At 37.3% G+C, this 12,335-nt stretch overlaps 1 protein-coding gene across 1 annotated transcript; it reads left to right on the top strand.

Moving 5' to 3' along the window:
* The first annotated feature begins 6,122 nt into the window (after positions 1-6,122).
* Positions 6,123-10,490, top strand: LOC145129995 (E3 ubiquitin-protein ligase AIRP2-like). The gene is made up of 5 exons (XM_079064839.1): positions 6,123-6,483; positions 6,767-6,917; positions 7,217-7,283; positions 7,627-7,861; positions 10,069-10,490. The coding sequence occupies exons 1-5, from the start codon at positions 6,419-6,421 to the stop codon at positions 10,277-10,279; spliced, it is 729 nt and encodes a 242-aa protein (XP_078920965.1). The 5' UTR covers positions 6,123-6,418; the 3' UTR covers positions 10,280-10,490.
* The last annotated feature ends 1,845 nt before the right edge of the window (positions 10,491-12,335 follow it).

A 12,335-nucleotide genomic window follows, 5' to 3' on the forward strand; every position in this document is an offset into this window, starting at 1 on the left:
GACAACGACTATGCGAGGCTCCAGTCTTGACTCTTCGCGAGGGAGTTGAGGACTTTGTAGTTTTCTATGATGCATCCATCACAGGACTGGGGGCGGTCCTCATGCAGAGAGGACGAGTGATAGCCTATGCATCGCGGCAGTTGAAGCCGCATGAGACGAGATACCCTACACATGATCTGGAGTTGGTAGCGGTGGTATTCGCTCTCAAGATTTGGAGACATTACCTCTATGGGGTCCGCTGTACCATCTACACGGACCACAAGAGCCTGACACACATCATGGATCAGCCGAACCTGAACATGAGACAACACAGGTGGTTGGACGTAGTCAAGGACTACGACTGTGAGATCCTTTACCACCCAGGTAAACCGAACATGGTGGCAGACACTCTGAGCATCAAGTCAGCTGGATCATCCACTCTAGTGACATGTATGAGGATTTCAGTGGATTCTCCACTTGTGGGCTTGATCAGGGAAGCCCAGTCAGAGGGTATGCGTCAGGAGAATTGGAAGCTGGAAAGGATTAGGGGTGAGAACACCCGGTTTGTTCAAGATAGTCAGGGATTGTTGACCCGTTGCGGTCGGGTCTGGGTTCCGATGTCTGGTGGGGTCAGACATACTATATTGAAGGAGGCTCATAAGTCTCGCTTCTCTATTCACCCGGGGGCCACCAAGATGTACCGAGACTTGCGATTGAGTTATTGGTGGCCATGCATGAAGCGAGAGATCGCTTGGTATGTTGAGAGGTGCTTGACCTGTAGGATTGTCAAGGCCGAGCACCAGAGGCCGCATGTCAAGTTGGAGCCACTATAGATTCCCATGTGGAAATGGGAGTAGATCACGATGGATTTCATCACCATGCTGTCGAGAACAGCGAAGGGGTTCGATGCTATTTGGGTCATCGTGGATTGACTAACCAAGAGTGCTTATTTTCTTCCCATTCGGGAGGGCTCATCGGTCGAGAAGCTAGCCGATGTGTATATACGCGAGATTGTCGCTCGTCACGGAGTTCCGGTCTCTATCGTCTCAGACCGTGATGTTCGGTTTACCTCCTGATTTTGGAAGAAGTTCCACGAGGATCTGGGCACCCGAATGTACTTCAGTACAACCTATCATCTACAGACGGACAACCAGAGTGAGCGGACCATACAGACTCTCAAGGATATGTTGAGAGCCTGCGTTATTGACTTCGGTGGGAGTTGGGACTCCTACCTACCCCTTGCAAAGTTCTCCTACAACAACAGCTTTCATTCCAGTATTGGTGCCCCACCATACGGCTGTTGTACGGACGGAGGTGTCGCACCCCAGTCTGTTGGGGTGATATCGGTCACAGGGTGATGGGACAGACCGAGGTAGTTCTGTAGACTACCGAGAGGATTCAGCAGATCAGACAGCGGCTACAGACCGCTCAGAGTCGGCAGAAAATTTACGCTGACAGACGTCGATCTGAGCTGGTGTTCCAGGTGGGTGACATGGTACTCCTGAAGGTCTCACCCTGGAAGGGTGTGATTCGCTTCAGGGAGAGGGCGAAGCTGGGTCCCCGATACATCAGGCCGTTCAGGATCATTGCCAGGGTTGGCAAGGTAGCATATAGACTAGAGCTACCAGAGGAGCTTAGTAAGATCCACAATACTTTCCATATTTCACAGTTGCATAAGTGCGTTCTGGACGATGAGGCAGTAGTGTCATTAGACGATATTCAGGTCGATGAGCACCTGAATTACGTGGAGAGGCCGGTGGCCGTTCTGGAGAGGAAAGTGAAGGTTCTACGGAACAAGGAAGTACCTTTGGTAAAGGTACAATGGGAGCACTGGAGGGGATCTGAGTGGACTTGGGAGCCGGATGCTGAGATGCGGGAGCATTATCCGGAGTTGTTCACCGCAACAGACTTCGAGGACGAAGTCTAGTTCAAGTGGGGGATAATTGTAACACCCCGAATCTCAGGTATAAATTTTACAGCTTTATTTCCATTTTAAAGGATCTACTCGACGAGTCGGATGCCCTGACTCGTCGAGTAGGAACGAAATCAGTCGCGTGTTTTAAGTGACCAACTTGACGAGTCAGAGGACACGACTCTACGAGTTGGAGCTGGAGGATGAAACCTTAACTTTCATGGTTTTGCACCTTATTTAAAGGGGCATTAGCGTCCCTTAGCCTCCCTTACAACCCCCCTTGAACTCAGAAGCCCTAAATCGTGTTTCCTCCCTATATTTGTGTGTTATTAAGCATGGAAGGTGGATCTTGGTGAGAAGAACTTGAAGACCAAGGAGCTTGGAGCAAGGAAGAGTTGTGGATCTGAATTCGACTCCATTTTTGCATCACTTGAAGGTAAAAATTCGTTACCTTGAACTTCCTTCTAACTAGATCTCTTCATGTTTGAGATTAGGGCCATTTTAGTATGTTAGTGATTCATGTCAGGTATTAGACATGATCTGAAGTTGCAACTTCAAATCTAGGCTCATCTTGATTTCTATGGTCATAAAGCTTCAGCCTTTAGCAAGATAACGCCTTTTCCTCACTTAGAACCTCTTCTTTAGCAGAATTTTGGCCCTTAGCACCTTGCATGTACGTAAAGTTTGCAACTTTACGTATAAGTATGCCCTAGGAACCTAGATCTACAATTTGGAGCTTTTGGGTGGCGTAAAATCGTCTGAATAGGTAATAGACTGAAGGGACTCGACGAGTTGCATGGTCAACTCGACGAGTCGGATGAAGATTTCCTGGGGCTGGTTTCTACATGGACTCGACGAGTCAGTGAGAGGACTCGACGAGTCAGTTAGGGTTTTCCCCGACTTCTGGACACGCATAGACTCGACGAGTTGGTTGTAAACTCGGCTAGTTAGTAAGGGTTTGATGACCTTCTGAACCCTTAAGGAACTCGACGAGTTGCTAGCTGCACTCGACGAGTTGGGTCAACATGGACTGTTGACTTTGACCGTTGACTTTGACTTGGACAAAGGGTTGACCAGTTTGACCTCTGGGGGTATTTTGGTAATTTGGGAATTTATGGAAGCGAGTCATCGGTGAATGTAGGTGTTGGATTTGGAGATGCATTTGGTTGAGTTGACTTTATCGATTCGAGCTACTTGTGAGGTGAGTTTTCCTCACTATACTCAAGGGTCTAAGGCACCAAGGCCAACCCTTTTGGATTGTTATCCTGATATGTTATGCTAGTATAAGCTGTTAGATTAGTATCCTAGTAGATAGGATGGTATTATGTTGCTATGATCTGTTAGATCAGTATCCTGTTAGATAGGATGAGGTTATGCTGATATGATGGGTTAGATCGGTTTGCTTGTCTATAGACTGTTATGTGATTATCTGATATATATGCACATGTTTGATTAGTGGTTGAGGCTTATCTGCTTTGTGCGAGAGCCAACATACCTGGTCAATCCAACTCGATGGTTGTGGGCCGTGAGTATTCCATCCCGAGGATGATTGGACTCGTAGTATGAGGGCATTGCAACCCGATGGTTATGGGCCTGGACTATTCCATCCCGAGGATGATTGGACCTATAGTATGTTGGCATTCCAACCCGATGGTTGAGGGCCTGGGGTATGCCAACCCGATGGTTGATTGGATCCATAGTATGTTGTTATGTTTATGTATATGTTGATGTGTGTATGAGTATTTTGGGGGAAACTCACTAAGCTTCGGGCTTACAGTTGTTGATTTTGTTTCTGGTACTTCCGATGATTGCGGAAAGGCGAAGGCATGATCGTACACCTCCTATTGTTTATGATTTGATTTTGGGATATTCTGACACTGAACTATTCTGGAAACAAGTTTTGTAATAATCAATAGTTTTGAAATGCTTTTAAAAGTTTAAAAATGCTGCTCCACTCGAATTATCTGAAAATGACATAAAAATTGGTCCCAAAATACTGCTCCATCAAACGCATCTAAAATTGGTCCCAAAATACTGCTCCACTCGAATTATCTGAAAATGACATAAAAATGCTAGCAGTACATGAATTCTTATATAAAACATGAGATGTACATTATTTAAACTAATGGCATGCAAATGTACAAAATAGGATGTTAAATGCTAATAAAAACTAACCTAAAAGATGCATAAAATGACATCTATCAAATCTCTCCGAGCTTGAATCTTACTTGACTTCAAGTAATAAAAAAATTAAACATTATGAACAAATGGAAAGATGTAGACGACCTAAAAAGAATTTAGAATAAAATAAAGAAAACTAAAAATTTGAACTAAAAATAATTCACTTTTTTTTTTCTTCTGACATGAATAGATTTCACACCGAGAAAAATCCAACGAAATCACTACCTAGATGACAGTCTCAATACCTTTATTGCAGATTCAAAATTCATATTTAATAAGTCAAACCAAGTTTGAGTACATAGTTTTTATGCCGAATTAAATTTGTGAAAACAATGTATTTTTAAAAATAATTTCACGAAAATTCGTTTATAAAAACTTAACTTGACCAACCCCTCATTTTTTTTCCAAACTCGTCCAATAAACATTGTAAGCTCCATTACGGGCAAAAAATCAAAGCTTACCCCTATGATATATGATTCGACTATCGAGTGATCTATCTCATTTTATCACACGTCTTCTTTCTCATTATAGCACAGGTCTTCTTTGTTTTTATAAAATATTCCAATTATGTAATGTTGAACCTATCTTCCGTTGGACATGACATGATTGCAAATAATGTCTTCATGAAATGTTATTCCGGATGTATTAAGATGGGGCAACTATTCCTATATTCGTTTTTTTTTTCCTGATTGTAACATTACACAAGGCTAGAAAAACTTTTTCATGAATTCGGTTGGGTGAACTCGTTTCTAACAACAGTAAAATTGTTTATGGATTGTGCTTCAAATAAGTTTGTCAAAACTTAACCTAGATAAGTTGGAAAAAAATTACGGACTCCGAAATGACAACACGTAATGGTTGTCCAAAATGAACAACGCCAGATAAAATAATTCAGAATTGTACTTTCTTGAAAAATACTCTGAAATTTTATAATGCAAAATACTTCTAGTCTCTTCAATCTCATCAAAAAACCCGACACTCCGATATTCAATTACTTTAAATTGAAATTTCATGTTCCGGCGACACCGTCATTTGGTCAATTTCCAAAAATTGGGCCAATTACCAATATATATATTTTTTTCTCATTTTGTAACTATCCCTCGAGTAATCACATTTTTTGGTTATGAAAAATGCGTAAATGTTACAATTATAACCATTGTTAGCATCTTTATCAGCAGTAACAGTTTTAAATTTTAAAATTTGTATATTTCTTTTGATGGTTAGCAACTTTCATCATCTTACGCGACACACCTGTTTGATAAACAACAATTCTATCTTTGTAAGTACGTAAAAGATACCTAATTAGCATGAGATAACTAAAACCAAACAAAAATACACGTAAAACATGTGAGAACCACAATTACGTGCCAAAAACTGGTGCATGAGAAGGAGGATGCGTACATATATTCTTGTTTGGAAGTTCTGTTTGCATATCACTAAAAATATCGTTTTTTAGTAATTTCGGAAATTAGCATTTTTAATGTTTATATTTACATCACATAAATGTATCACATAAAAAAAACTAGCCAGGACTCAAAACTCAAGAATATTATAAGCATAATGAGTGAAAACTAATTATAAATATCTGTTTTAACTGATAAAAATATGATAATCAAATATAATTAAGAGAATAATGACATATCTAGTGAAATGAAAGTAGAAAAGTATATAAAATGAAATTTTTAGAAAGATATGACTTCATAAACAACAAGTCCTATTTTTATCCTTCCTATTAACAAATTCATAGGCTTTCTCCGAATAAATCCATACCACGAGGTCCATATATGTGTTCTTCTATAAAGGAGGGGTTTTTATGACATAATTTCATAATACAAGGGTTTGAACATTTAGCTATCCAAAGCAAGAAAGAAAAAGACGGCAGAACTGTAATTCGTTTTTCCAGAGCTGTAATCACCGAGCCCAGACCAATCATACTACGTGAGCTTGTACATTTCGAAGTGAAGGTTGTACTTTCTCTGGAGTTTTTATTTAGTACTATCCCTCAATTCAGCAAGAAGCGTGCTGTTCAAGTGAAAAGACGTAGTTAATTACTTCTCTGTGTGTGTGTGCCAGTGTGTGTGTGGGGCACCATAATTTCTTAAGAAGATACTTCACCCTTCATCCACAATACGCAAACTTTCGAGATTCCTCTGGTGCAACCCAGATAGAATCGTCTTTTCTTTCTGGCTATTTCAAGCTCTTTTCACTTCAATTATTTGGGGAACACAGAGCAAAAAGTCGAGAATTTTGTGAGGTTTATTGTTAATTGAAGTGAGTTGGGGTTGTTGATTTTAGGGTTTTAAGGAAGATTTGGTTTCGTTTGATGGGAATTGGGTAAGGTGGGAGATGAGGAAGTCTTTTAAAGATTCTTTTAAAGCACTTGAAGCCGATATACAACATGCCAATACTCTGTAATCTCTCTCTCTCTCTCTCTCTCTCTCTCTCTCTCTCTCTCTTAATTAAGTATGGATTATGTAAATTAATGATTCTTAATATAATATTGATTGAATATTATGTTGGATTTAAGGGTTCTCATTCTCAAAACAAGACTTTGAATTACATAGCTTTGACAGAGTCTCTGAGTAATCAGTCTCTCAAAACATGTGGTTTTAAGTTGTTTAATTCTAACAAGAATCTTTAAATTAGAGAAAATTTGAGAATTTGGCTGATTATTTAGTTGTATAACAAAAACAGGGCATCAGATTATCCAAGGGAGTATGATGGTGGATGCCTTCAGATGAGATTATCATACAGTCCATGTGCTCAGTTCTTTCTGTTTTTTGTTCAGTGGAGCGATTGTCACCTTGCTGGCGCCCTTGGTTTACTCAGAATCCTTATTTACAAGGTATATATGTTTTATGTATGTGTATGCACATGATGCTTGCTATATTTTGTCTTTTCAATATGAGGATGATGAGGATATATTCGTCTTTTTCTTTGATGGTTGTGTCCATCTTATTCTACCATGTACCCTTTTTGGATGGAATGATTGACATCATTCTTGTTTTGTTAAACACTTTAAACCTGTTATGTTATATTATGTCTTACAATCTTTATGGTATCTTCATGTACAAGTATGTTGGGAATGGAGGGGTATTTTCGACATTTGTGAATGGTGTAACTTGTCATTATATGGCATTGCAGGCATATGAGGATGGAAAGACGAGCATGTATATTCATGAACATAAAGCCACTATAAGAGAATTCTATGGTTGGTTTACCTCGACCTTTATTCTTTATATTTTAGCAAATAACCAAAACCAAGTGTTTAAACTTTAAAACTCAAATGACAATTTTGTCTCTTCTGGCATTTAATGAGAGAGAAAGATACGTAATGACAAAAAGTTCTTTTACATAACGTATAAAGTACGATTTAAAGAATATAAAAAATATTGAGGCTTTTGGTTAAGTCTTTTACTTTTTGCAAATTTGCCCTAATTCATTTTTTCCATTTGCCAACCATTTATGAAATGTGCAATCATTTTCTCAAACATCATTTGTTTGGACAATAGTAAATGAAAGACAGGGTACTCATTGTAGGGTCTTTTGAATAGGTGTTATATTTCCATCTTTATTGCAACTTCAAAGGGGAATAAGTGATATTGAAGATAGAAAACAAAAGGAGCTTTGTGCATCAAAGTATCAAAGAAAGGATGAGATGAACAAAGGTAAACTATCAGAAATTGATATGGAGCGAGAGGAAGAATGCGGGATTTGTTTAGAGTTGAACACCAAAGTTGTCTTGCCGGATTGCAATCATTCCTTGTGTATGAAGTGCTACACAAATTGGTAAGTCGACTCCATTCATTGTTTCTATATATGCATACATATAGGTGTATGGTTAATGACTTATTTAAGGAACAAGCTTGCATGTGTTTTTACCTATTTGTTACCAATATTTATAACTAATTTATGCAACAAACTGGAATTTTTTTGATCAATTTATGGGTTCATTAATGGGCAAAATATGGAAAAGTATTTTCACTTTCACTATTTTATCGATTTTGTCACTTAACTATTTTCTAAAGTGATTAAACCATCATACCTTTCTTGATCGTTATAAAAAGACATTTCTTCCTGTTAGGGAGGAGGGAGTCATTCCCTCCCAACCCACTGAACCCACTGCTACATCACTTTTTCTCTTTTATTTTTCATCATCTTTCCCAACCCATAACACACGGAAACCCTATCTTTTTGAACACATTCAATTAAAAAAAATACAAAACAATAAAAGGTAAAATCTTAATTAGCAATAGAGTTACCGGCGGTACCACTCCCGATTCAACGGGTTGGTTAATTGGTTTCACTAACCCACTTCATCACTTCTCTGTACTTTCTCTCTCTCATTTTCTCTTGTACCATGTGTTTTAAAACTTGTAACTTAGTTGTTTTGTATTTTTTTTTAATTGAGTGGGTTGACAAGATATGATTTCCGTGTGTTGTGGGTTGGGAAAGATGAAGAAAAAGAAGAGACAAAAGTTGATGTGACAGTGAGATCAGTGGGTTGGGAGGGAATGACTCCCTCCTCCCTAAGGTAGGGAGGAGGGAGTCATTCCCTCCGAACCCACTCAACCCACTGCCACATCAGTTTTTCTCTTTCATTTTTCTTCATATTTCCCAACCCACAACACACGGAAACACTATCTTTTTCAACCCACTCAACCCATTCAATTAAAAAAAATACAAAACAATCAAGGTAAAATCTTAATTAGCAATAGAGTTACCGCTGGTAACTCCAAGATACCACTCCCTCTTCAGTGGGTTGGGAGTGGTGGGTTGTTTAATTGGTTTCACTAACCTGCTTCATCCTCTCTCTCTACTTTCTCTCTCTTATTTTCTCTTGTACTGTGTGTTTTAAGACTTATACCTTAATTGTTTTGTATTTTTTTAATTGAGTGGGTTGTGAATAATATGATTTCCGTGTGTTGTGGGTTGGGAAAGATGAAGAAAAAAGAGACAAAAATTGATGTGACGGTGGGTTCAGTGGGTTGGGAGGGAATGACTCCCTCCTCCCTTACCCGGTTTTGAAAAAGGGCAAAATACATAAAAGAACAGTATGTTTTCACCATTTTATCGATTTAGCCGTTGAAATATTATTTTTTCTATGATTATTATAATAATACTCAACTGGTTAAATTGATAAAAATAATAGTTACTAAATCGTTAAAATGATCAAAGTACGTTTTCTTGTATTTTGCCCGATATGAAAACCGAATAACCTGGAAAATGTTTTCATTTACTCGTAAGAAAAATAATAATAGTTTAATCATTACAAAAAGTAGCTAAGCGACTAAATCAATAAAATGATGAAAGTATAAGTGCTTTTCTCTATTTTATTTTTCATAGATTGGTTAATTTTTGGTAACAAAATGAAACATGGCTACATAGATTCATATGAAATCCACTTCGTTGCATATTTTGGTAAATAAGTCCATTACATAAAAAAGTCTCTTACCATGTGTGTATAATACATATACAAATACAAAATTTATGATTTATTTTAGAGAAATTAAACACCCTCCTACAATTTCTTCCTATTATCCTCCTACCCACATGAAATGGTGACAAATGGATTAAATATTATCAATTTTATTAAATGCGACACATGTCAACATTTGATATGGTAGGAGGATAAGTAGGAATAAAATGTACGAGGATATTTAATTTCTCTTTATTTTATCTTGGTCCATGACTCTACATCAATACCTAGCGCTAACATTACTAAGTTATCCGTATATATGGGAAATATATGCGACAAAGTGGATTTTTTTTGACTTCATGCATTCATATATTAGTAATTTTTCACCAAGGATATCATATATACCGATACAAATACAATGATTATTTTTCATATTTTCTTTGCCCATGTCAAGACACAATATGAAGAGAGTTGAATATTGTTGACATTGCTAAACTACCCCAACGGTAAAGGGTAAACTAGTCTTTTACATATTGGTATATGACTAGTTATAAATTCAAACATGTAATAAACTCAGGCGTGCTCGATCTCAATCATGTCCATTTTGCCGTGATAATTTGAAACGAGTCAACTCGGGTGACCTATGGATCTACACTTGTCGTTATGAAGTCATTGAGTTATCAGCTATTGCAAGGGAGAATTTGAGGAGACTTGTTATGTACATCCAAAAGCTACCTCTTATTGTTGTGGATCCTGTCAATATTTCTTATGACCCTCGCTTCCGATGAAGGCGTTGCAGTGTTGTTGTGGGCATCATCCATTTGTACATATAATTGTTGTTTGATTTGGACTTGCATTGTTTTGGATTTGTTGAAAGATAGGATTGGTTTGTATATATTTGTAAACAGTTGAACATACTTGGTTGGATATATGTTGTAACCTGAAAATTGTAAAAAGATTAAAACTAATTTGATGTGTTTGTGCTTTAAACTAACAAAACGATTGAATTTTTTCTTCTTTGTCACGAGTTACTATTTTTTTTTAAAAGTATTCAATAATTTTTTAACTGTACTCAACAGGCTGTTGAACACTTGATCTTTCTTTGATGTGATCAACAATTGTTGGTTTATCTCGTTGGTTGAGTAGCCACTCTATGTGACAATGTGTCATTTTAATTGAATAATCTGGAACGTTTTGCTCTTGGTGGAAATTTGTTTCGTGTATCATTTTATACCTTAATACGATGAATAATGAGAATGAAAACTGAAGGAGCTCGCTAAATGTGGAAGTGAATTAGAGATTGAATCAGGTGAAGTCGTCTTCCTCTTGCCAAAGCGGCCCTATTTTGGGGCTGAATCGTGGTACAACAGATGATATGTGAAACTTCATTGTCTATTGACCAAGATACCCATTACAAATATAATCAAAAGGAAAACTACAACACATCTATAATTCACTACTTTGATTTCATTTTCTCCAATTCCACATTAGATCTGAACATTTGAACCAGTACTAAAAATTGCATATAAGGACCTAACCAAGCTTGAACAGATCTCAAACCAGCATGTCCCAATGCGTTTGACCGTCTGGGGTTCGGTCCAGTTTTCAGCAAACCATCGGTCCCAAGCCGGTCACAGGTCGGATTGATCTCAGTCTTGAATTGGTCTCCCGATGGTTTGATTTCAGTCTTCATGTATGGGTTGGTCCCAGATAAGTCTCAGTTTCAGTCTCAGTCTCAGTCTCAGTCTCAGTCTCAGTCTCAGCTATATCCTTCCCACCTAAAAAACTTAGACAACTCAATATTTTTTGGTAGATGCAATTGGTGTGGCCAAAGTTATTGTCTTGCGCGAGATGATGTTAGTTTTTTTTTTTCTAATTTTTTTTATTTCTTCTTATCGCTTTAATCCTTAATTTAAATTTGGTTGCATTTAATTAGTTTTGTTTAACTTATAAGAAGTATAATTTAATATATAGTTAGTATAATTAATAATTATTACAGTTTAATTACTTCACTTGACTTATAATTAGTCATTTGCATTACATAGTTTAAATGTCGATGCAGAGCATATACATGATTTAGCATAAACTTTTATGGATAAGTGAGAGAAGGACAAAAGGGGCCAAAAGATGCCCAACTTAAAACAGACAACTTTTGATCCGTAAGAAGTTTGGAGATGTGCGATACATCAACATAAAGCTCTTGTTGGGCCGAAGCTCCTAACAGGTTACCATCGCCCGATCCCCATATTTTCGTGTTTAGGCCTCAAATTTATGATTTCCCCCAATTTCGGTTAATTTAATTTCTGTGTTCAGTTTTGATGAAAAAACATGTCATTTTTTGGATTTTAAAACTTTTCTTGTTTTTTTAGCTGTTTAATTTCAAAAAACTTATCATTAATTTTATTTTTCAAATTTGGCCGTACTTGCCAAATTTAGCTCTAACCTATATATATATATATATATATATATATATATATATATATATATATATATATATATATATATATATATATATATATATGCCTTTATAAGCCTTAGAGGCATTGTGAAATTCAGTAATAAATCCTCTTTGAGTTTTCTCTTATTTTTTATTTTCACTATGCGTCACATGGTATCGGAGCACATTTGCATCCTAGCGGAGAATGACATTGAATATGGTCCACAAATGAACCCTACTGGCGGGGTCGCATGGTTGAGGGTTTGTAGCAGCTGATTGATGCTCTTACTACCCAACTTATTTCCCTACACACATCGTAGATGGTCATAATGGATTTGGAAATCACAAGGTTGCAAAAAATAATGACAATCAAAGGCAATATTAAACAACCATGATGGTGGTAGTGC

The sequence above is a fragment of the Lactuca virosa genome, chromosome 8 (genome assembly GCF_052849685.1).
Source record: "Lactuca virosa cultivar CGN04683 chromosome 8, Lactuca_virosa_CGN04683_v6, whole genome shotgun sequence".
NCBI lineage: Eukaryota > Viridiplantae > Streptophyta > Magnoliopsida > Asterales > Asteraceae > Lactuca > Lactuca virosa.